Genomic DNA, 25,351 nt, shown 5'->3' on the forward strand with positions numbered 1-25,351 from the left:
TATTAGAGTGGGTGCAGCAGTCAGATTAGCCATTTGAATATAGAATACATTTTCCCTTTTTTTTTGGTGAAGGCTACAGTCAACACCTGCTGTAATAACATGGTATGGTTGTAGTGCCACCTTGTGTTTATTCTAAGTAGGGCATGACAAATAGGACCATACCTTTTTGACATTAAAAGTTCTCTGGTTGTGTTGGTGTAATTTTATACTATTGAATGTGTATCGTTTTGTTCCCCTGTCGTTGCTCTGTTGGTTGCTAAGACTGAAGTACTGATGTCCATTTAACAAAGCTATTACAAGCAGGAAATTAAGTGTTGGAGTCTTTTTCAGAGGAACAAAAATTATTTATAATTTTTTAAACTTTTTATCAATTCATGTAACAAGAGGGCATCTGGTTCCTGAAATGTCCCACCTGATAAAAAAAAAAAGGATGAATCAATGGACGTTGATTTGTGCTTTGTGTGGTTTTCTAGTCCTGGGCACTTTGCACCGTGAGGGCTCTTGTGGAGTTTGCAGATGGAAAGGCTTTAATTTCAATCACTGCTTCCTGCTCCTCTCCACGGGAAAAATAGCAGAGGAGAGCAGGCATACGCAGAATTCAAGTATTATTCAGTTTGTGCCAGTATTGCACTATGAAATGGTTACCTAAGAAAAACAAATCAGCGTATAAGCACACAACCACATTTCCAGCTACTTTAATGCAATTTTATACATTGAATCACAATGGCACAATAATTACATTTTCAATGGATACTGTTACTGAGTATTGGGATTATTCAATCGTTTTGCCCTGTACCACTCATCTCCCTGAAAAGCATGAAGAGTGGATCACTCTCTTCACGACTCTCTTCGTGATACTCTACATTAAATGTCTAACAGTACAGTGTGTTACAGTGTTAGGCAGTCAGAGTGTAAATGGTGTTTTTTTAAATGAGCTCATGCTGTTTGGTTATCAGCTCCTGCTGACAAGAGCAGGGCCACAGAGAGACGTTAAAAACCAGCTGTTCAAATTAGCACAGCGCTGGTATACTATCCATTATTGAGTTCATGAATTTTTAAAGGCAACAGGAGAGATATTACACATCATGGTAAATATTTGACGGCATAAACATTGTGTCATTTTTGTGGTAATTATCTGAGATGGTATTTATACAAAGGCGGCCAAATGTTTAAAGAATAATGTTCAAATGCAACAGTCGTGACGACACAGGATACGAGGATGTAACACGATAGGAACAGGTCTGTTCACCACATCTGCTTTGTCTGATGGCGGTCAGATCAGTGATGCGTGTGTGTGAGCCAAAGTCCTGTGGGCTGCTGCCATTTAAAGGTGTCAGTTGAAGTGGACCTCCAGACTAGTAAACACTCGGAGCAGTTGCCCCTAACTTCACTGCACTCGTGTTTTGTCTTTTAAAACTTCTGAGTGACCTTAACAAAAATCGAGATCAGACTTGAAAGAGTATGTTGCTCTGTTCAAAAGATGATCATCGAGGGCAGGGATTCGTTTATGAATGTCTAACTGTGTCTGTCTTTGTCGGACAAACCAATCTTAGTTCTCCAGATTAGTTTGTCATTGTTCTATCCTTTGCACACAGTATTAACCTTGTTTTAAATCATCTCTCACACTTTAAAACTTCATGAACAAATTAACTAGTTTTGAACCTTACACTGCTTCGTCAACACATTTTTTAAATCAATTTCTAAAATGTATTTCATGTTACAGACGTTTAACGGAATTGACAGTAATGACTTATATTTTGTTTTAGTTTTTACACATGTAAGCGCGGCAAAAATGCTTCCATTGACCTTGCGTTAAAGGATTTCTATAAAATACAGTCGACAGATTATCCTGCTCATTTTTTATTGTTTCCGACAGAAATTTCTTTGTATTTTCCTAACAATAAAGGCTTAGAATGAGGAAAGTAGCAATACTTTTCTACCCGAACTGCGACAAATTTATAAAAATCATGACATAAATAGATATAATTGTTTGTACGTTTGGTTATGATATGGTATGACTATTAACTTGCACTTTTTTTTACGATTGGCTTTATTCAAAAGAGACTTGATCACAGGAAATGACAATTTAAATACCAAGAGATGGCAAATATTTATGGTCACCAACTACATTTTGACATCTGCAATGGATATTAAAGTTACATGTAAGAATAGCAGCAAGTTATATTCCAAAAATCTGTAGTGAGTGGGTCTTAAATTGTTATTTTCGTTGTAGCTGAAAAATGTTCCACATAGTAATATGACATAACTATTTTAGAATATCCAATAAAGACTTAGCTAAATCAACACGCATTCAACATGGGCAAAATCAGAACAGCAACCTAGAAAATTCAAAAGGCTGAGTAACTGAAATAGATTCATGCTAAATATGTGTAGTGACCAAAAGACACTTGTGTATGGCTTTAATGACAACTGGCTAGTCCCCAATGTAACAACAGGGACATCATTCAATATAATTCAAACCCTCCAGTGACAGATGTCAACACCATTCACCCAAAACAGTCGATCAAGATGCATGAAAATGAAACATGCTTTTGCATCAGTTAAATAACAAACGGCATAGTGAGAGACAATACATTTAAAAAAAAGAATAATCAAATGACAAATAATTCTCTTCCGTCACTATTCACTGCCAGCTATTCTATCCAGCTATATCTGTATGATCAAAATATCATTGTTATTATTATTATTATTATTATTATATACTACATAAAGCAGTTATCACTTTATTAAAACTAAGAAAATGCATGGGAAGCAATAATTCAGTGTAAAATATAAGTAGAATGGTCACTGAACTATTATCCTGATTCCAACAACATTTTGCATTATTAACATTTCCATTTTGTCTCACTGTATAATGATGGATCATGAAAACCAGGCTGTTCTCTGAGTGATCAAAAGCATAATGACCAAACAGCAGCCAAAAGGAGTCAAATGCATATTAAAGTTTAAGTCAAAGACAACATTAATCACAGCAGGCAGTGACGATGAAATTAAAAGAGAATGAAGGCAGAGAATTGAATAAAGTCTCTGCCCAGCTGTCTATTTGGTGCGCTCCATGTAGACGGACACTGACAAAAGTACTTTATCAAACTGTCCGCCTCCTTTTCTTGTTGCAGAGGATGCAGACTCTCCCCTAATTGTGTGTTCGGCGTGAGGAGGTTTTGGTCAAACATTTCAAGGCCTCCAGATGAAAATCAAATGGGAACAGGACGTCAGCACTCAGGAGGACTTTTGTTCAAACATGTAGAAGCGATACATGACACCAACAACAACTGCAGCAACAGCAAGTATCAAACATGTGGTCCAGGAGCTGCAAGGGGGAAAATGTTTTTTTTAGCAAGAGGTATAAAAAGTGACAATTCAGAGAAGATAGTTAAATATATAAATTATATATGGATGTGGCTCATTGATTCTTTTCTAATTTGTGAAGTTATCAGTGCATATGTTGATTATTTAAAAGAAAAAAAGGGTGTGAACCATAAGTCAATAATACAGAAATCAGTGAAAATCACATAAAACCGTATCAGTTGTTTGTGGGTCTCTTACATATTAACTGAGATTCATACACATACAGGAAATCATTTGCACTTTAAGCCTGATTTTCTTCTCATATTTCCAGAAGCATTTTCTGAGCAGTCAATATTGCAAGACGACTTTGTTCCCTAAAAAATTTTGGTGCATGGGAACAGAAGTATGTCAACCTAAAACAATGAGCCTGACAAAAGATGTTCAAGATGACGACTCACCTGGACTCCTCTGAATTTGAGACAGGTACCACCTGCAGCAGAAAAGGGACAAAATAATAAAAAGGTAGATGTTGTATTGTTCAGACATGAATCACAAACACTTTATTATCTTTAAAAACAGACAGACAATGGATCTTACCTTTGGAGTTTCCTTTTTCCTGTCATCCTAAAAAGAAATTTTTATAAATTAGTGTTACTTACTTCATGTAATCACTGACACTCCTCAACAGTCTATTTCTCAGCCCACAGTTGATCAAAATTTAAATGTATTCATTTCTACTACCAGGGTCAACACCAACCACTCATCTTGTTGATAGCCACATCAATGTAAGCACATTTGTCCTATGAAATGTTTGATATAAATTAACTTGACATGATGATCATTGTCACATGACTATCACTGTGACAGATGTGACGATTAGAGCAAAAGGGCGGTGGGTAAAAGCACAAAAAGCTGATGATCACAAACCATGAATTCCTTTGTGGAAAGTCATATCCACTGGATTGAAAATGATTAATGAATGTTTTGTGTGGTTTGTTAGCAGTTTCTATCAATAGCAGATGAGACAACATGTTGGAAAAATGCCATTAACTGAAATCAGTCCCTGTAACTAGCGATACAGCATCAACTAGCTGCTGGCTAGTGTGTCAACATGGAGAGTATCAAGACAAAATAGTCAGTGGTGAATACCAAATTGTTGACAGAACATCTTCGAAGGCCAAGTCGGAGAAATTTGATGTGATCAGAGACAGCGAGAATAACATTCTCAGTGACTTTGCTGCTTGTAAAAAGAAGTGCCAAAAAGTATACGATTTTGATATCTGTAAGCTAGGTACATTGTCGCTGAGGAAACACGTTGACAGCTGCAGGAGCACAGGGGCTGCTTTAATGTCAGCATACTGCGCAGCAGCATGGTCGATTATGATTTCAGTTCACATTTCTATTTCTTTAAACTGCACAGTTAAGAATAAAGCCATCTGATGTGAGGGATTGTTTATGTAGACTGTGTGTTTAATCACAGGTCAGGTATGGATTTGACTTGGAAAAATTGCGGGTAATGGGTCAGTTCCGGTACAGAGCCTTGCCGGTTCGAGTTTGCAAGAATGGACCAGTGCAAGACTCTGTCTCGGGTTCACATGAGGCGAAGTGTGAACGGTTGTTGAGTGTCCTGGGAAGGGATGAAAGGAGAGTATTGTAGGTGGGAAAAAGTGATATTGCAGACTTCCTCCGCTGTTGAGGGATGATTTCCCTATTTTGACACAGAATGTCAGTTGCACAGGGAATTTCATAATAGACTCATAATACTGTCCTCTCCTTTCATCAGGCGACTCCAACAACTCTGATGAGAGAAACCCGAGTGAAGGTAAATACCTGGGTTTTAAACCCGTCTCAGAGCAATTATTATATTCAACTTTGTGTGTCCTTGTTAACTGCAGAGGAGGGATAGAAATACAAAGGAAAGACTGTACCAAAAGTGTAGAGGTTGAAAAGAATTAACTTAAAACTTGGCTACAGCCTTTAGCAGTGGGGAAACGACAAATGTGGATGCGGAGCTTATGCCTACATGCCAACCTTGTCCAAATGGTGCTACAAACCACTTTCCATTTGGTTTGATGTAATCTCCTTCAATTTGCTGATAACCTTTTAAAATCCAACTGATTGCATGGCACCATCTTGCGAGTCCAGGGGATTTTTTCCTGTTAAGAATGGTCACTCCTTTCTCAGAGAGGTCTGGTGACACGGACTAATCACTCTGCTTGATTTGATTAGATTAAAACAACAATAATGACTTCAATTCAAGTTTAACTTCTGGATTTTACAAAGAGATGTTGCCTGTGTGAAAAATATACCACCGACAGGAGACCATGTCATTCCTTCTTACCATATGGAGCTCCCCAACGTAGAACTGCTCGAGCATCTCCCTCGCATCTATGGAATGACCCACGTCCTCAAAGCTTTCTGTGGCGTCTCCACCTGCCTGCTCCAGCAAAACCTCCTCACCGCCCGGATGCTGAAATCATAGAGTGGGTTGGAAGAGCGCAGAGCTAATTAATTCCCTGATTGGCCCAACATTCAGAATAATAGAAAAATTTGTTTATAAGCAATGGAAACCCCACACTTCAAATCGCATGCATGAAAATCGTGAATATGATCTTTCGTGGGCCAAAATATATAACTTAATACATTTACTTGAGTACTGAATTAGGTATTTAAAGGTCCTCGAGTGTTTCCCTGTTCGGCTACTTACATTCTTCTACACATCTTAGAGGGAAACTTTGCTCTGTTTTCAGACAGACAGCTAGTGTTCATGCTCACCGTGCATATTGTGATTTTACTTCTTTCTTTTTTTCTTAAACAGCAAAAATTAGCTGCACCAAAAACAGTTACAACATTAAAATGTCCCAAACATTCTACAGGATATGCTAATCTGACAGGACCTGTCCTGCTGTAGTAGAGACCGAGAGGGGCTGCTTGCATGTTCAACGTTGATGTGTACATTTCTGGTGCATTGTACTCGAGCAAAACTTCTACTTTTGATAATTATTACGTGTAATGTTACTTCATTCAAGGCAAAGGGGACAGGACACGCATTACACTAGTGTACTATTAGTTAAATGAGCTAACATGCGATGTTCTCAGTTGAAGGACTTCATTTATGCAAATGATGTGTTGACATACTGAACTACTTGGTTAACTGGTTTTTTCTAACGTTCTTTCTTAACGACAGCTAATTTGGTGTCGCTGGAAGTGTGCTAGCTTGGCCCAACCTCGTTAGACGAGGGGATAACTTCAGATCGTGACTTTTGGACCGCGACGGGCCGAAAGAAGCCGGCCAAACTTCAACACGTGAAACCAGGAAGTAGTTCTTCGCCAAATGAGGTAACCATGGGGAAGCAAACATCGTATATGAGGAGAGGATGTCTCACCTCTTCGAGAAAGCCCGTGACGTCGTACACCTTTTCCTTGATGATGAGCCATGTGTCGTTGCTCAGATTGTGCTCCCTTATTTCTTCTAACGTGTAATATTTAACATCGCTTGCCGCCGGCTCGCCGTTGTCCTCCACGGTGGTTCTATCGGCGGACCCGTTGCCTGTATTAATGAGGTTGTCGTTGATTTCCTCGCCCATTCTCACGTCAACGCGAACAGCCTGTCGACCGAGCAGCTAGCTACTGATAGCTAAAGTTAGCCAGTTGCGGATGGCTGAAACGTTAACGACTTCTCAGTTTTCACCGAGTTTGACTAAAACTAGCGGCGGCGGTTTCAACCAGCTCAGATGACCCCGACAATACGAGGTGACATAAACAGCTCTCGACTGCTATGAACACTGTTGAGTTACGAAAGAGACAGCAGCCCTGCAGCAGCCCGGTACATCAGCAGACATGTGAAACTGACCAATGACGTGCTTGTTACTTTACCACACAGCGCAAACACGAGAACTGGCCAATGGGAACTTGACATTCAGAGTGTTGACCAATCACCATCAACCACTCGATGATCACGAGACGGTGGATTTGGGCAAAAGTCGTCAACGTTGCGCAGTCAGTGCGCATACCAGATCTTCTTCTGCGTTTCTGGCAGACTCAGGTGTCTTGTGGCACAATGCTGCTTCTCATAGGTTGGAGTCTGATGATATAGGATGATAGTACTTACCGATCGTTCACCGAATACTTTGCACGTAAAGTCTAGATTTAATCATTTGCAGCCATAATCTGGTATTATATTTATGATACCGGATTTAAATACAATTTTACTTATATTTTTACATGTTTAATTTTATTGTATCGTTTTTCGTCACTGCTCCTCTCACCTACAGGTGTTTTGTCATGCATTAGAACGCCAAAGCAAATTCCTTCTATGTAAAAACCTTCTATGAACAGGGTTCAGATTCAGATGGAGACTGGTCTCAAAAGACATTCAAAAAGAAAATACACTTTTCTTTCAGTAAGCAGCATAACATGTTGACCCACCAGAATAATAATAATATTATTATTATTATTATTATTATTATTATTATTATTATTATTATTATTATAGATATATATACTCATGCAACAGCAGCATAAGCAAAAGAACAGTTGATAACCATGACACCGAGTACCAAGTACCTTTTAACACAACAGTAAGGTCTGAATGTAATTTGTCTCTACATGAAGAGAGAGGGGCTTATAACTTGCATGCAACATTTAGGAATAAATACATTCCAAATAAACAACATCAATTAAAATCTGGTTGTGGTGATGGTTCCTATTCTTTTGTCAAAATGATGAAAATAATACTAATGATGATGATGAGGATGATGATGATGATGATGATGATGATATAAGTGATGCATCTTGGGCCACATTTTAAAAGGATTAACTGAAAAGTCCTCTAATAACACAACAAATGAGAACTTTAGCACTTTGAGATTGCTTAGCAATGAAAAGTGCTCTATAAATAAAATGTATTATTATTATTATAGAACTGTGCATGTGTCTGCAATCTAAATTTAAATGTAACTTTACAATTTAAAATATCTAGATTTTAAGGTTTTATTATGTCATCTATCGTCTTCCTCCATCACCATCTGTTAACTCAACCGGTTTAAATAAAGTTTTCACAGTTTTGTTTTTTTTCGAACACGGAGCATTGTGGGATTGCAATGGCTGCCGTCTTTGCCGTTGTAAACACACGTCTTGTTTACGAAAGTCGCACTTTAGATAATTTCCAGTGACCGTCACGGGTCGCTCGTCTCCCGGACCGTTTACTCTCCACCGTCTGAACTTAAACCCCCCGTTTGTTCCGAGGGTTTCCGAGTTTGTGGCGCAAAGAATCAAGCGGCGGCTCCGCGCGGTTAGCAGCCGGCCTCGGCTCAGCTAACGCTAGCTGCGCCATCCGAGGTACGTGATTGTGTCACGTCGTTGAATCGGCGATTATTAAAACTGGTGGAAAAAACAACGATTTGCCCTGCAGGTTGTCCAGTAGGTCACGGTTTACTTCTTCCACGTTTCATCCTCTGGAAACACGCCGGGAACAAACCACATCCTGCGGCGACGTCGAGCGTTGCATTGCTAATAATAACATTGGTGTTGACGTTGGTTGGTCCAACGTTTGTTCTGATGGTGGATAAAGACACGAATCATTCTCTTTTTTAAGTGGTTTATAAAGAAAGACTAGTAAACATTGTTTTTTTTCTTCATGCAAGCATCTTCTCTAAGTTATGATCAAGGAGAGATGCCATCATTTCAAGTTCTCAAATGTGAAAGGTGATTTTCTTCGTCGTCTATGACAGTAAACTGAATATTTTGGTTTTGGATGATTGTTGTTTGAAGAACACAAGTCATTTGAGGAAGCCACCTTTGACTCTGGGGACTTCTGCTGGACATGTATCACTATTTTCTGACATTCTTTCCCCAAAGGATGATGAATTTAAAATAAAATTGTCAATTTTTTATGAAAATAGAAATAATCATAACTTCAGAGATTCTCAAAAGCTCAAAGAAGAGAATTGACTCTACACTTGTACATTGATTGTCACCAACAATTAGTTTGCGTAACGTTCTCGCCTCTTCCACTTGTCATTATTTCCCCACAGATAGATGATGGATGACGATGTGTCCATCCATAGGCTGGAAGGGACTGATCCAGATGCTCAGGTCGGCGGTCTCATCGTGAAGAAGAAGACCGCAGCTGCAGAGCCCCACGTTTTCCGGGCACCCACTCCGCGCACGTCTCTGCTGGGCTTGGATCTGCTGGCAGCCCAGAAGAGGAAGGAGCGTGAGAGTAAGGAACAGGCAGATGCTATTGGTGAAGACGCAAACAGAAAGAAGTCAAAGGTTTCCTCCTACCAGGACTGGGAGGAAAGTAAAAGTGACTCTGGGTCTGATGAAGAAGACGATGATAAGGACACAGGTGCTAAGAAGGAGAGGTGAGTGTCAGAATAAATATTATTCTCTTCTGTTGAAAGTTGTGGATGATGTCTAACCAGACACCCAGTCCCTCGGTCTATGGAGGGCCAAGGTGTTCAATATTTAAGGAGCAATACATTTAAAAAACAACAACACATCAACACAAACAAAATATTATTTTTTCATACACTTTGAGATGACATGTATAATGTGATATATTATTGTTTTTGAGAAATTAAAACTTGTAACTACATATTGAAGAAATATACTTTGTTGATGTGAAAATTATTTGTGTTTTATTTATATAATACTGTTTCGATCTGTGTAACCCTGGACCTCCCAGATTACCAATGCAAATATTAAACCAGGACTGTCACTATGAGTCACTGCAAAGCATAACATCCCTTTTTTTGATCTGTATATATTGCTGCAATAGTATTTGTTCCCCTTTTACTCATTTTACACAAATGTTAACATTTTGTTTTTGACTCACCAGCAGGAAATATCGTGTGACTGGCTCCGAGACCCCCTCAAGCCCCGGAGGGGTCAGTGAAGAGTTCAAACGCAGACACCAGCAGAGAGAGAAGGACAGACGAGAGCACGGAGTCTACGCTTCCTCCAAAGAGGACAAGAACCGAGAGCGAGACAGAGAAAGGAGCAGGGATAAGGGCAGAGACCGAAAGAGTGAACGAGGTGAATCTAAAGATGACGCCGTCCTGTTGCAGAAATTGCATTTTAGTGCAAGATGTCCAGCATCATTTCTGAAGTTAAAGTTAGACTTCCTGGTTCCCTTGTGCTTTTTGTGGAATATTAGTGACTTGATAGTATTTTGATTTTTGACTGATTTCACATAAATACACTTTGATATGGTTTTTTTTTTATAATTATTGTAAAATTGGTAAAGTATTTAAAAAACAGACTAGGCAGATCAGTCAATATTGGATGTAAATGTTAGTTGCAGATGTGTCCAGCAGTCAGGATTGTTGAGAATAACTTTTCCTTGTCTCTGTCTGTCAGATGAGCGAGAGAGTGGCAATAGTCGGGGAGGCAGCAGTAGCAGGTCAGAGAGGAGTGAACGCTCACAGAGAGATGGTTGGTCCGATCGCATCAGCCGGGGGAGCAAGAGAGATGAACCCCTGACACCACAGCATCGCCCAAGAGGTAGTTTTGTTTATTATTTATTTGATTTGTTTCTTTTTATCATAATTGCACAATGGTTAGTATCTATACAAAGCACCTTTAACTGCATTGTTTGACTGATGTTCTTGAATTTTAAACAGATGCTTTCACACCTTCACGCTCAAACTGGGAGGAGGATGACAGCGGTTACGCCAGTTCAAGACATTCCCAGTGGGAATCTCCGTCCCCTGCCCTGTCTAACAAAGAGTCCGACCGCTCAGAGCGAAGCCATCGTTCTGGCCGAGATAGTGAGAGGAGGGACAGGTAAAACAGCCATCATTCATATTGTCTCACATTTTCTTTCTTGCAACACAAACACTTCCAATCCTTAGCTTCTGAGAATCTAATGGAACATCTTTCTGCTATGTGCTTAGGTCAGTCAGAGGACGCTACCCTGACGACACACCCCTGCCAACCCCGTCCTATAAGTACAACGAGTGGGCCAACGACAGAAAGCACCTGGGTTCTACTCCTCGTTTATCACAAGGAAAAGGTACCAATCCAAAAACAAGCCATTTCAAGCTCACATGCAAGATATACATGCTCAGTGTCTGATACCGTTTCGTACTCTTGTCTCTTCCTCAGGTAGAAAAGACGGTGAGGGAGGAATTATGTTTGACAATGAGGGTGAGAAAGAACAGTGGGAGGAGGACCAGAAGGTGGGTGGTACAGTTCTCCCTCATTATGCCTAAAAACAAACATTTTTAAATTTTCTTGCGATTTCTTATTTATATGATCTCACTGTTTTGCAGCAAGCTGACAGAGACTGGTACATGATGGATGAAGGCTATGACGAGTTCCACAACCCTTTCACTACTACATCTGAGGAATATATAAAGAAAAGAGAACAAATCCTTCAGAAGCAGACTCAGAAAAGAATATCTGCACAGAAGCGACAGATCAATGAGGTACAACCACAGTGCTTCACACCAACCTATTCAGACCTGTGCATGTGTTGCACTTATTTGTGTTTGTGTTGCTGGTGCATCTGTCTGTGTTGGCATGTCTTTCTAACGAGCAGTATTTCTTGTCTCAGGATAATGAGCGGTGGGAGACCAACCGTATGTTGACCAGCGGCGTGGTGCAGAGGTTGGAGGTGGATGAAGACTTTGAGGAGGACAATGCTGCTAAGGTTCACCTGCTGGTTCACAATCTGGTCCCTCCTTTCCTGGATGGAAGAATAGTTTTCACTAAACAGGTGACCAAAACATGAATAATCAATATTTCAGTGTTTTGTCAGAACTATACTTGAATAGTTTGTTTTTGATCTAAACATTTGTATGTGTGTTTTCTCACTCCAGCCAGAGCCCATCATTCCTGTGAAAGATGCAACCTCTGACATGGCCATCATCGCTCGAAAGGGCAGCCAGCTTGTCCGTAAACACCGTGAACAGAAAGAACGAAAGAAGGTTGGCTGGTTTTAATAATTAACATTGAACTGATTAACAATACAGCGGCTGTGTGATCCTGCTTTTGACCAGGTTTAAATGTCTGTATGTGACTCGGCCCTCTTTGAAAGGGTTTACACATTATAAAGGATTGGTCTAGGGTTAGTTCAAGATTGATTTAAAAAAGCATTGACCCAAACAATAAAACCTGGCATGATGCATACTCATATATTTTAAATCATACAACAGTATGCAAAGTGTGGTATACGGTGTATGGTTCAGTAGAAAAAAAAATGTACTGAATTAAAACTGTGTAGGAAACGACACAAGGCCCAGAGGCATTACCGGCAGGTGAATAATTTGGTAAAATGCAGGTTGTTAATTGTTTTGCATGTTTTTTGTTTTGTGTGAAAGTAGTGTAATACTATTCCTGTGCTATCAAAGTGACTGAAGTGTTTATATGCTGATATAACAGTCATTATCCCTGTTGATGTATATATTCAAGGTTAAAACCAGTATGAATTTATAATTACATATGGCCATCTTTATGCAGGAATGTTAAAAAACAGACATGATCTTCATTCTCTCCTGTTGAGAAATGTTAATGTGGTTTGTGTGTGAGCAACTGTCCAGTTGATAATGCCAGTGCTGTCTTACTTCGTCGCTTTAGTAAATCATTTATTCACGATTACATTACCAGGTCGAATAATGACATTTTCACTGCGAACAAACATCGGCAAGCTAAAACAACTCGACACCAGATGCCTCGCCATCTCTTCTGGGAGCAGAATGTGCACGGAATTGCAATCTGAAACTTTAATTTTCATTAATGTGTGATATGATTTGAATAATTCTGTTTACAGGCACAGCACAAGCACTGGGAGTTGGCAGGCACCAAGTTGGGAGACATCATGGGGATCAAGAAGAAGGAGGATGACGATGGAGGCAAAGGAGTAGGCGAGGACGGCAAAGTAGACTACAGGTGATCAAACTGTCGTTGCAAAGTCTGGATCTAGATGACGTTTCACATTTTCTTTTTCATATTGTGAGAGTGTCTGGCCTGCCATTTTAATTTTGGGTGATTTTTTTCTCTGTCTTACAGAACAGAGCAGAAATTTGCAGACCACATGAAAGACAAGAATGAGGCCAGCAGTGAGTTTGCCAAGAAGAAGACTCTTCTGGAGCAGAGACAGTACCTGCCCATCTTTGCTGTCAGGCAGCAACTTCTTAACATCATAAGGTATTGACATTCAGACATTGTTTGCTTAAAAACTGTGACGGTTATTCTTCGACTCGGTTATGATTTAAACTTTCCATGATTTTGTTTCAATGTCCACCTGCAGGGACAACAGCATCGTGATTGTTGTCGGGGAGACGGGTAGTGGGAAGACCACCCAGCTGACCCAGTACCTGCATGAGGATGGCTACACCAGCTACGGCATGGTGGGTTGTACTCAGCCCAGGAGAGTGGCAGCCATGAGCGTGGCCAAGAGAGTCAGCGAGGAGATTGGCACCAACCTTGGAGAGGAGGTGAGAGGAGCTTAGGCAAAAAAACAGCCAATAATGAACATCTATGAACATCTCGTATGAATTTATTTGCTGTGGATGGAAAAAATTATGTCTAAAATATTGAGTTTGAGTCCGAATAAACACTGCAGCTGCAGTATTGGTGATAACACCCCATTTGCTTATTTGTAGAATTTTGCCAATTTATCCTATTTTTGCATTTGCACAATTAAAAGGAAGGAGGATTTATTTATCTATTCATTTATTGATTTAGTTACTGTAGTTTTTCGACATCTAGGCTGATGATAACATTTCAGTCTCTAAACACAGTTGTCGAGATGTGGGAACAGACTTAACACTGATGTCAGCATCTTTACAGTTGTTTCCATGCGATTTTAATAAAATTACCAATAATCTTATAAACAGCAACTTGAACCAGAATGTAGTGTCAGAGTTGCACAATTTGCTTAAGAACATTAACTTTAAAATAACTAGTTACATTAATGTAATATTAATAGATAATATTAGTTAATTAACTGTTTTTACAACCATAACTTGTTTGGATCCTGTCTGATGTAGTTGACCTGTATCTCTGCCATCAAGTTTAATTGAATGACGTTACAGTATTTAATGTATTATGATATAACAAACTTACGTTTAAGTCACATGTGGTGTAACATCACCATCTAGTGGACAAAATGAAAACATGTCGCTGGTTTGGGGTTCAGTGATGAGTAAAAGGAAACTCTGGAGCTGCTTAAATATTAGAGTGAAAAATTGCCATATTACAACAGACATTAATATTAGATAACCTTTTTTGATTTTAATACGTTTTGTTTGAATATTGTGGTATTCCTTTGCATGTCATACAATAGAATTCAAGAGTGTGCTCTAAAGTTTTTAATTGGTTGATTGACAATGTTGCCTGCAGGTGGGCTACGCAATCCGTTTTGAGGACTGCACATCAGAGAAAACTCTGATAAAGTACATGACTGACGGTATCCTGCTCAGGGAGTCGCTGAGGGAGTCCGACCTGGACCACTACAGTGCCGTTATCATGGACGAGGCTCACGAACGATCCCTGAACACTGATGTACTGTTTGGATTATTACGTGAGGTCAGTATACAACTAACTAACACCCAAAGATGATACTGTGTGATTAAATCACAAATGTACTTAATGATGTTCTTACACGGTTGTTCTTCTGTCCACTGTTTCCTACCAGGTTGTATCTCGGCGCACTGACTTGAAACTCATCGTTACCTCTGCAACTATGGACTCAGACAAGTTTGCAGCATTTTTTGGCAACGTGCCAATATTTAATATTCCAGGAAGAACATTTCCAGTAGACATCTTGTTTAGCAAGGTATGTTTATGCTTCCATCCTACTTTTTCTTCTAGGAGCTTGCATTACATCCTCACTATTATGAGTCAAAATTCAAAATGTTTTAGTTTAGTATTGGACTTATTTGTTGTGTTGTGTGATGTGTAGACACCTCAGGAAGACTATGTGGAGGCAGCAGTGAAGCAAGCCCTGCAGATCCACCTCAGCGGGTTGATGGGAGACATCCTCATCTTCATGCCTGGGCAGGAGGACATCGAGGTGAGGGGCTGGTATTATTATCACTCAACTGGTTGTTGTGTATTAACTTATTGCACAAAGGACTGTGATTTGAACTTTAATGTACAAAAGATGCAGTTTGTATCTGTTAAAGTGTTTTCACAACCACCGGCATATATAAATCTAAGTCTCTTTTCTTGGTATGAGATGATGTTTTTGTAGCCATGACAAATATGATAAAGTAAACTAAAACTATATTTAAACTAACTAAACTAGGCTAATTAACCTTGCATGCTGAATGCATACACTTTATCTTGTTTGTTGTTTTTTACAAGTTTCATCTGTTGACAGGGAAAAATAGGTATTGTCCAGTTTGTGGTCCGAAGTCATCAGGTTTTTGCTCGTCTCTGTAGGTGACGTCAGATCAGATCGTGGAGCGGTTGGAGGACTTGGAGAACGCTCCAGCTCTTGCTGTGCTTCCCATTTACTCCCAGCTGCCGTCTGACCTCCAGGCCAAGATCTTCCAGAAGGTTTCTATCAGTCACTGCTCCTAATCTTGTAGTTGTTGTTTTTTTAATTTATTATCCGAATAGATTTCCCTTATTTATTATCGAGTACTTCTAATGAACACGAGTGAGAAATCATAGCTGACATCTTGTTGATTGCCTTTGTTTTGTTCTTTGCCAGGCTCCAGATGGTGTGAGGAAATGCATTGTTGCTACAAACATTGCTGAGACTTCGCTCACTGTGGACGGCATCATGTTTGTTGTGGATGCAGGATACTGCAAACTCAAGGTAATTCAATATCTCAGTCACATAAAAAAAATAACATTATCATTTTATCATGTTGCAGTTTTTGAAGGATAATTTTCCTCTGTACAATATATAAGCAAACTGACACCGTTAAGGTTTTACTGACTTGTAATTTTTTATTCTGTCAACAGGTTTTTAATCCTCGCATTGGAATGGATGCACTGCAGGTTTATCCCATCAGCCAGGCTAATGGCAACCAGCGTGCAGGCAGAGCAGGACGTACAGGACCTGGCCAGTGCTACAGGTGGGTTGGGCCTTCATCCGTGGTCATCATTCACTTACAGGCTGAAAGTTTGCCACATTTGGTTTTCACCAAAGCTGCTTTTAACCTTGGCTTTAAGTTGTTAATACTGAGAGTCTACTCATACCAAAAAAAAATAAAAGAAGGATATAATAATTTCGTCCTTCTTTTTATGGCCTCCTGAGAGCAGGAACATACATTATTTTCTCACTCATGTCCATCTTAGTTTACATTCTGTACACAGCTTTACACCACGTAAAATTAACGTTGTTTTGTAACTGTTTGCGTGCGTGCGTGCGTGCGTGCGTGAGCACAGAGTGAGTCATGCTGGTTTTGTTCCGCTCACATAAATTTCCCCCACTCAAAGACCCTCTTAGTTGTGACTGCAGGCACTCCCACACCTCCGTATACATTCAATTTGTTTGTTGAGAAAACTTTAATTCTGGTTCTTTTTCTTGAACTTAGTTTCTTAAATAAATTGTGGCTTCCTGTCTGACTTTTCCTTTGCTGATCTTCTTTTGGTCCTTGGAATCACACTGACATGCCTGCACATATTAAAGAAGATGGCCCCCAGAGGCGTAATCTCTGTGTTTCACTTAACATCGGAATTTTGAAACATATGTAATATGCACATTTTAGAATAAGTTGATTTTAACATATCTTTCTTGGTTGCTTAAATTTCACTCTCACATTGTCTATGTCCATGCATGTCTCTCTCCTCTGTGCAGGCTTTATACTCAAAGCGCATTTAAGAATGAGATGTTGACCACCACCATACCAGAGATCCAGAGGACCAACCTCGCAAATGTGGTCCTGCTGTTGAAGTCTCTGGGGGTCCAGGATCTGCTCCTCTTCCACTTCATGGATCCACCGCCGGAGGACAACATGCTCAACTCCATGTACCAGCTCTGGATCCTGGGGGCTCTGGACAACACAGGTGGGCGGTGAACAGGCCTCATAATATGATGATCTACAGCTTTCACTTCAGCATGTTGAATATTTCAATGTTTGTAGTTGAAAAATAAATTAGATCGGTTTCATCTTGCTAAGTGATAAATTACTTATTCCAGTTTTCAAGCAAAAATGTTCAGCAATCTCTTGTTTTAAAACTTTTCTCCAGTGAGTACTCGTAGAATATAACAGGCGATTGGAAACACAGCTATGGGTTATAGGAAGGTATTTATTCATCTCCATATTCATATATATTCTTAAAAAAATTAAACACCACCAAATTAATTGATTATTCTATATAGTTTGTTGGCAGATCAATCTCTAATGAAGATTGCTATGTTTGTTAGTTAGTAAGTTAAAGTCCTAAAACTAAATCATGTTGTTAAAATAACTTAATAGGTCAAGTTTTATATTGGATCAGTTGAGATTTGCACACCCTTTAATGTTCATTTAAACAAAGTAACAAGTAAATAATGAATTAGAATAAATACTGAGATTAAAATTGTGACACAAATTCTATCCTACACCCCTTTTGTATTGCTGGTAGTAGCAGGCAGTCCCCTGGCTAGTACCACGTTGATACAGTACTCGTATACAGTTAGTGCCAAACAACATAAATGATCTTATTTTACAGTTGAAGATGATGATGCGATGGAGTATATTGTGGATTTGAGGCTGTGTTTCCCTCTCAGCGCCACTTTGAGCTGCTCCATAGTGATGCTGACAACAGAAACACAGGCAGGAGACTTTGTTAAAGATGCTGCAGTGATGATGCAGCTGCTGCAAACAGGCCTGGAGGAAGTAGTTGTGAGATTTAGCCAGTGGAGTAATTGCCTAGTAACTGATCCTGTGTTTGATTTGACTGGTCGGGTCTCATTTCTGCCTCATCCTTAGTCAGATTCCAGGGGATTTAGGGATTTGGGGATAAGGGGGGACTTTTGATGATTCCCTGTATGGTGTGTTAACAGCAGATTATCTCTGATTAAGGCTTACCTGCCCCATACTGGCTGCTCCGCTTCTCTGCTTTTCCTCCTCATAAGCTTCTTAGACTCTGTCGTCTAATCATTTAAATCAGACCCGGCAAAGTTTTTGATCTCATTTTCTTTTTTTTTCACTTTTCAAGTATTCTCAACTGTCAACAGTTCATCCTCCTCTCTCATGGTGATAGACAAATAAGTGTCACGTTATACTTGTGCTTCACCCTCACCCCAGCAGGCGCTTGATGGAAAAGAAGCTTATCACTTGGCTTATTCTCATCCTTTCTACATATTTCACACCTCCTGCTCCTGCATGACCTTGTAATTCTGCTCTCTTTTGCCCTTTTCAGGTGCTTTGACACCCACAGGGCGACTGATGGTGGAGTTTCCCCTTGACCCAGCACTCTCCAAGATGCTGATTGTCTCCTGCGACATGGGCTGCAGTGCCGACATCCTCATCATCGTATCCATGTTGTCTGTGCCGGCCATCTTTTACAGACCTAAGGTGCATCTCATTTAACCCAGTTAATTCATAACTGAAATAATGCCTTGTCCACTTCTTCTCAAGTTCTCTACATTAAGTTCACAGCTTGTTTCTGCCACGTGGTCCAAAACTCTTTTTTTTGTTGCTTTTTGTATCCCAGGGTCGTGAGGAGGAGAGTGACCAGGTGAGGGAGAAGTTTTCTGTGCCAGAGAGCGACCACCTCACCTACCTGAACGTGTACATGCAGTGGAAGAACAACAATTACTCCAGCGTCTGGTGCAATGAGCACTTTATCCACACTAAGGCCATGCGCAAGGTAAGACCCCCACTGCTGAGTGGAAACCTCTCATGCAGTTTTAATATCTCCCTGGTTAAAATTTGGGTTCATTGTTTGAATAAATCTATCATTCAATTCAGGTCCGTTGAGACCTGATCACTTTCCTGCTGAATTTTTTTTTACGTTATTGCTGTCGGTCTAAAAAAAAAAGGCAACTTCTGTCAATTAGTCCTGTGATGTTCAGCGATGTGTTTTACCTGTTCGCTCGGGAAAGTCTTGCAACAGGTAGCGCATGTTTTCTATGTAGCTCCACTTCCACTCTATGCTGTTCTGTACAGGTTCGTGAGGTGCGCTCCCAGTTGAAGGACATCATGGTGCAGCAGAGGATGAACCTGATTTCCTGTGGCTCAGACTGGGACATCATTAGGAAGTGCATATGTGCCGCCTACTTCCACCAGGCCGCCAAGCTCAAGGTACTTCCTGCTGTCTGGGCTTACCGTGGTTAATATGTTTTACGCCTGGTGGCTACTGGTTGTGTCAGATTTATAGCATCATAATTGCATGGTGGTAAAATATCCCTTCTGGTCTCACATTAATACTGTGCTAAGTTCTGAAAGGGAATTTGAATTCGTGCATATATATTCAAGGTTCTCAGTTTAACTTCTGCGTAGCCGGGTAACCCAAGCAAGTGTAGCAGCGTTGGATTTACTTATATTGTAATTTGTTTTCTTGCCACCTAAGCCAGGTGAAGAAGCAAATTAGCTCAGATGACCTGCTTTCCTCTGACCTTATAGACGTCGGCACAACACAGGTCCCTTTTTCCTTATCCAGAAGTTGCACATTTAACTATTCATTTATTTATGTGTTTTCTCCCAGGGTATTGGGGAGTATGTGAATGTGAGGACAGGCATGCCCTGCCACCTCCATCCTACGAGCTCTCTGTTTGGTATGGGCTACACTCCCGACTACATCATCTACCACGAGCTCGTCATGACCACCAAGGTAAAGAATCTGTCTGCCAACGAACTTTGTCAGGATTAAAAGAATTACTGATATGTGTCGTTGATGTAAAACGTGTGCTTTGTGTCGTAGGAGTACATGCAGTGTGTCACCGCAGTGGATGGAGAGTGGCTGGCCGAGCTGGGACCCATGTTTTACAGCATCAAACACGCAGGAAAAAGCAGACAGGTAAGACCAGACATGGCGGGTTACTGCCTCAATGCACATGAGGGTCATCAACAATAAAAATATGTAGATAGTATATAGTTATATTTTGGGTACTTTTTGTGTGGTACTGAGTTTCAGAAGTTGTCCCTTAGCTCCGTTACACGGTTGTCTTACTGTTACAGCAGACAGGCTTATTTTAGATCAGTGGTTTAGAGACATTTTGGCTTGTGACGATGAAACACTGACCCCTTGTTACTGTTTGGGGGTCACTTGTAAAAACCTGTCGACTTTTCAGAAATAATTTTTCCAGGGCACTCAGAGAAAACAAATTGTTATTTAAGTTTGATAATGGATAGAAATTTGTTAATCACCTAGCAACCCTTAGCCTGTGTCCCGGCCTCTTAGGCTTTTGGACAATAGTGTACATCCAATGTTGTGGTAAAGGTTTGGGGTTAATATTTTCACAGAGGAGAGGATGCTGTTAAAGCAGAATATTATTGTCCATGGTTTTGAATAAGAATGAATGATTAACAGGCACAGGTTTGTAATGTTTGCATCTGTACATACTTTGTGTCTTACGGTGAAATGTATCTTGTGCTCGTATACACTCATCTGTATCAACTTTGCACGTCCAGGAGAACCGTCGGCGGGCCAAGGAGGAGCTCACCAGCATGGAGGAGGAGATGTCGATGGCTGAGGAGCAGTTGAAGTCGCGTCGAGAGGAGCAGGACAAGAAGAGCAACACAGGCAGTGTTAAGTAAGTCTGTGATCATCTCTCCTCCCTTTGGTTCCTCCTCCAACAATAGTTCCCCACGGCCTTCACTTTCCATTCACAGTCGAGATAGAAACATTTAATTTACCTAGCTCGCTGCCAATCCATATCTTCACCCCTCCCTCCCTCCCTCCCTCTACTCCGACTCCCTCACTCTTCCTGATGAGCTTTTCTCACCTCTGGTCCCTCCAGACGAGACAAAAAGAAATAATATTGACTCCTGGCTGACCCCCATTACTGCAGCAATTTAAATTGTGCCATAGCATAGCAGGGAAAGAAGGAGAACGTTCATTTTCAAATTGGACCCCAAAAAATTAATTTCACACCCGCCCATGAGCTTAACAGAGAGAAATAATGTTATAAAGACGGATTTGAAAAATAACTTTTCGACTTAATTAATCAGCTGGTTTATCTGTCTTGAGTTTGTGTGATGGCGTCTGTGACGGATCTTTTTGAAAATAACCTCGGGTGTGATTATGAATTAGATTCAAGCAGAGGAAGCTGAATGTGTGATAATGAACGTCGGAGGTTCCTCTGGGCTCTCGGCTTCTTTTGTCCTCCGGCAGTTTTCACAAGCTTTTCCTCTACGAGTTTAGCGCGACCAAGATGAAATGTTTAGTTGGATACACCTTCATGTGCCGGTTGCTTATCACCCGTCTCCCTGTCTCTCTGCCCACCAGCACACATCAGTGACGTGAATTAGAAAATGGTCCAGTACTTTGTGTATAAATGTTTTAAGAGGATGTGATTGTTCCATATAAATTACTCTTTAGGTTTTAGCTCCTCAGTCTATACGTAGGGTACCACTTTTGTCTTTTATGACAAAAATACATTTGGAATTGTCACATTGGACTTTATTCACCACAACAACATTTTATAGAACAACCAATTACAAGTAAATGCTCAGATTTATAATTTCAGAAGTAATTTTTAGTTGCAGCACTTCTGTCAAGTACTGAACTGTAATTTATTGAAATTTATTGTAATTTGATGTAGTTCTCTGTAGCTGCTTTTGCTTGAGAAGTTTCTGACAAGATGAACATGATCATACTTCTCCATAAGTGATAGAAAGGCCTATGAATGCTTCATTTCTTTTTCTGACCACTTTCCACTGCAGGCGCTACAAGTGTTGATCTATGGATGAAACTTTTCCAGGCAGGCAAAGGTTTCTGTTCATCTCTGAATGGGTTGAAAATCAATTAGCAGAAACTTGCTTGAGTTGTTTAATCCACTAGTGTGCATCAAATAAATCTTTATTTTAAATATTGTACAGAAAGAGTGAAAAGTAGGATAAATATTTTTTAATTTCTAAAATGGTAGCATGATTTGCTAAATTGTATTTAAAAATACATAGTTAAATAGCCAAGTAGAAGCACATCTGTGTTCAAATCCTCCTACTACATGTACATCAACTCTGTCGACATTATAATCTGACAAATTGATTGATTGATAAAACTCAGCCGATACGAGCCTTCCACGGACATAGCGTTTATGTTTGCTGCCATGCGCACATATTACAAATTATTATTTTACAGAATAAACAATGCGAAAAAAGAAGTGTATATATATATATATACACATAAATATACATATATATGTGGCTGTTTGGTATCAGCCCCCAAATGTCCATATCAGTCAGGCTCTGGTCTACATGTGAGCACTGCTGTCATAAAACTCGTAGACGTCTGTGTATCAGGAGAAACCACTATTTCTCCTGAAGTGAACAGGGAGAGGGACATGGTGACAGAAGGGGGTTATGGCCTGATAGTTGTAATTGCTGCAGGTGTGTGTGTGTGTGTGTGTGTGTGTGTGTGTGTGTGTGTGTGTGTGTGTGTGTGTGTGTGTGTGTGTGTGTGTGTGTGTGTGTGTGTGTGTGTGTGTGTGTGTGTGTGTGTGTGTGTGTGTGTGTGTGTGTGTGTGTGTGTGTGTGTGTGTGTGTGGGAGACAGGGGAAGTGTGGGCAGTGTGAGGGTGTCACGCTGCTGTAATTAAAGATGATAGATTGTGCTGTCAGCAGCGTCAGGCTCTACGTCCCAACACTCTTCACAGAGAGAGACCAGTCTGTCTTCTCTTGTCTCAGGTCCTGCTGCTTTCATCATCACATTCAGACGTTCTGTCTTTCAACTCACCTGCTCACCAAAGTATCACCTTGCCAGGTTTAACATTTGATAAAACAACAGATCTGTAAAGAATGAGTAATAGTATATTGTCACAGAAAAAAAAACCTTGCCTCGCCTTTTGACTTTTCCCTAATTCAGGGCGGTGAAGATCTGCACACCAGGAAGAAAAGAGGAGGTTCCCATGACACCCAGACGCACCCCTGCCCGCTTCGGACTGTAGAATCCCTCCTGGTAGTTAAAGCACATCGACCACCAACCACGCCGGCTTCTTAGAACGGATTGTCATCTAGACCTGGACCACACCAGCACAAGGAAACCCACGCTTCCAGCCGCCGTTTGTCCCAGAATCACCTGCAGTTCCTGTATAGACCACTAGAGTGAGAACTTGTATAAGGCACAAGTCTCAAAGATGAGCCAGGACCATGAAAAAAAAAAAACATCAGCCAGCTGTTTCCATAATACATTTTGACAAAGACTGAATTGTGTGTTTTTTTTTTACATAGACTGCATTTACATATGATCATCACTCAGAAGTGTTTTTACGGGCATCTCTAGAAGGATTTTACCTTAGCTAGAAACATTTAATTTTCTATATTCTGTTGCTCTTTCCCCACATGCTGACTGTAATCCGCGGGAGACTGATAAACGGTGATCTCGTTTCAATGTTACTTGTCTTTTGTGTCCTTCCATTGACTAGTTTTTGTGTTGTTGCAGCTTGAAAAGTGTGTGACACCAGGAAGTGCTCCTCGACGAGACTGGAGCACTATTCAAACTGTACTTGTAGAAACTGTAGTAGATTTGCATTCAAATAAACACACACACGCACACACGCACACGGAGACAAACACACTCATGCATGCTTAGTCAATTGACCTCTGTACCTTCAGTTACACTTCATTGTAATGTAACAGCTTCGCTTCATACAAAACGTCGCCACGCTGGATTAAAACATATCTCCAGTTTTATTTTCATGGTCCTTGTGTTCAAACGGTGCACAGTGTCTCTGTGCGTTTTCCTCTGAACAGCTGTTTGCAAACTGTTTTAAATGTGTTTTTTGTTCGTGTTCGCTCTCTCCTGCCATCTCAGCTGATCAGAACATCGTGCAGCTTCAGAGCGACGGGTCGGTCCGGAACAAAACCGTTGAGTGAGGGGCCATGTTTGGATAGTGACACTGGTTCTGTTTAGTCTTCTAGACAGCAGGGGGACGAGCTAATGGATTGTTGTGTTCTCTCTCTCGACATCTTTTGTAAATAAAAGGAAATAAATGTTAGGTAGTTTTTTTTTTTAAGCCAATGTGATTTCATTTAAAACTGTAGCAAGAGACGATGTCATTTCAAAGCATTTTGAATTGGTGCTGCAGTGGCATGAATGAAAGCTCAATGAGGGAACGGGATGCAAATTATTTTAGGCCAAACATTCTTGTGTCTCTTCAGTGGAAAGTCTCTCTATTGTGTTTCTATAAAACATCACTTCTCAGTTGTGCACAGACAGTTTGTGAACCGTTCAGTCCCTTTCTGCAGCCAGAGATTCTGGCACTGAAGGTAACAACACTTCAGGTGTGCAATAAATAATTTTCATTTTGTATTAGTCTACAGATTACTTACTTAAAAGTCCACAGCATAAACTAGTGAAATGGCCTTTTCTAATTATTTAGAAAAGTGCGTGTGTTCAAATTAGGGCTGCAACTAATTATCATGTTCAGTATCGATTTAACTTTTGGTTTATACAATGTTTGAAAATGGCAAAAGGTAACGTGTTCAACCTGCTTGTTGCGACTGAGGAGAAAGCGGCATCTCCTCGCAGCTGAGAAGCGGAAGCTGCAAGTTTGATAGATTTGCTTCAGTGCGGTTTATCAAATACTTGCTGATTAATTTTCTATTGATTAACAAGTTGTTTCAGCTCTGCCTCAAATTGCTTCGATCCACAATAAAAAGACTGCAGTTATTACCATACAACAAAGTAAAGCAGCAGGTCCTCTCGGTTGCGAAGCTGAAATTTGGCATTTTTTGCTTCAACAATGACTCAAACAATTAATGGATTACCAAAAAAAAAAGAGTTGGCGAGTAATTTAAGTTAACCCTTAATCCTGGGCTATTTTGTCTGAACACTATTGATCCATGGGGATAAGTTAAGTATTTCTGTTTCTGTACATAAAACATTAAACAAAATGTTTCCATGCCAATGTTTGTATTTTCTTTTTCTTTCAGCACGACATTATGTGACCAGACAATGAATTTCTCACTGTGACATAGTGTATC

The 25,351-nt window shown here is 40.2% G+C and overlaps 2 protein-coding genes across 4 annotated transcripts; one reads left to right on the forward strand and one right to left on the reverse strand.

The window, feature by feature from the left end:
- Nucleotides 1-2,405: 2,405 nt before the first annotated feature.
- On the reverse strand, nt 2,406-7,167 carry LOC118302516 (cytochrome b5). The gene is made up of 5 exons (XM_035628702.2): nt 6,696-7,167; nt 5,651-5,779; nt 3,907-3,933; nt 3,768-3,799; nt 2,406-3,331 (listed from the first exon to the last, which is right to left on the reverse strand). Exons 1-5 carry the CDS (start codon nt 6,894-6,896, stop codon nt 3,241-3,243), a joined length of 480 nt encoding a protein of 159 aa, XP_035484595.1. The 5' UTR covers nt 6,897-7,167; the 3' UTR covers nt 2,406-3,240.
- Nucleotides 7,168-8,385: 1,218 nt separating this feature from the next.
- dhx38 (DEAH (Asp-Glu-Ala-His) box polypeptide 38) lies at nt 8,386-24,675 on the forward strand. 3 transcript variants are annotated; one of them, XM_047331606.1, is made up of 28 exons: nt 8,386-8,649; nt 8,955-9,015; nt 9,345-9,677; nt 10,154-10,350; nt 10,675-10,818; nt 10,938-11,100; nt 11,211-11,329; nt 11,422-11,495; nt 11,589-11,744; nt 11,873-12,034; nt 12,138-12,245; nt 13,088-13,206; nt 13,327-13,464; nt 13,568-13,754; nt 14,662-14,847; nt 14,957-15,097; nt 15,224-15,334; nt 15,706-15,822; nt 15,980-16,087; nt 16,237-16,349; nt 17,075-17,283; nt 18,625-18,779; nt 18,919-19,074; nt 19,374-19,508; nt 19,912-20,037; nt 20,128-20,223; nt 20,838-20,959; nt 23,232-24,675. In XM_047331606.1, the coding sequence occupies exons 3-28, from the start codon at nt 9,349-9,351 to the stop codon at nt 23,311-23,313; spliced, it is 3,753 nt and encodes a 1,250-aa protein (XP_047187562.1). In that variant the 5' UTR covers nt 8,386-8,649; nt 8,955-9,015; nt 9,345-9,348; the 3' UTR covers nt 23,314-24,675. The 3 variants fall into 3 exon arrangements, with proteins under 3 accessions (XP_047187562.1, XP_047187561.1, XP_035484338.2); XM_047331605.1 differs by lacking the exon at nt 8,955-9,015; XM_035628445.2 differs by lacking the exon at nt 8,955-9,015 and having other exon boundaries at nt 10,157-10,350.
- Nucleotides 24,676-25,351: the final 676 nt, after the last annotated feature.

The sequence above is a fragment of the Scophthalmus maximus genome, chromosome 4 (assembly GCF_022379125.1).
Source record: "Scophthalmus maximus strain ysfricsl-2021 chromosome 4, ASM2237912v1, whole genome shotgun sequence".
NCBI lineage: Eukaryota > Metazoa > Chordata > Actinopteri > Pleuronectiformes > Scophthalmidae > Scophthalmus > Scophthalmus maximus.

Bases quoted from the DNA above. Each gene is read 5' to 3' on its own strand.
- dhx38 (XM_047331606.1), top strand. From the start codon at position 9,349: ATGATGGATGACGATGTGTCCATCCATAGGCTGGAAGGGACTGATCCA. The intron at 9,678-10,153 runs GTGAGTGTCAGA...TTGACTCACCAG, and splicing joins ACAGGTGCTAAGAAGGAGAG to CAGGAAATATCGTGTGACTG. The intron at 19,075-19,373 runs GTAAGACCCCCA...TGTTCTGTACAG, and splicing joins ACACTAAGGCCATGCGCAAG to GTTCGTGAGGTGCGCTCCCA.
- LOC118302516 (XM_035628702.2), bottom strand. From the start codon at position 6,896: ATGGGCGAGGAAATCAACGACAACCTCATTAATACAGGCAACGGGTCC. The intron at 3,934-5,650 runs GTAAGAAGGAAT...ATTTCTTTTTAG, and splicing joins ACGTTGGGGAGCTCCATATG to GATGACAGGAAAAAGGAAAC. The intron at 3,332-3,767 runs GTGAGTCGTCAT...TCCCCCTTGCAG, and splicing joins TCAAATTCAGAGGAGTCCAG to CTCCTGGACCACATGTTTGA.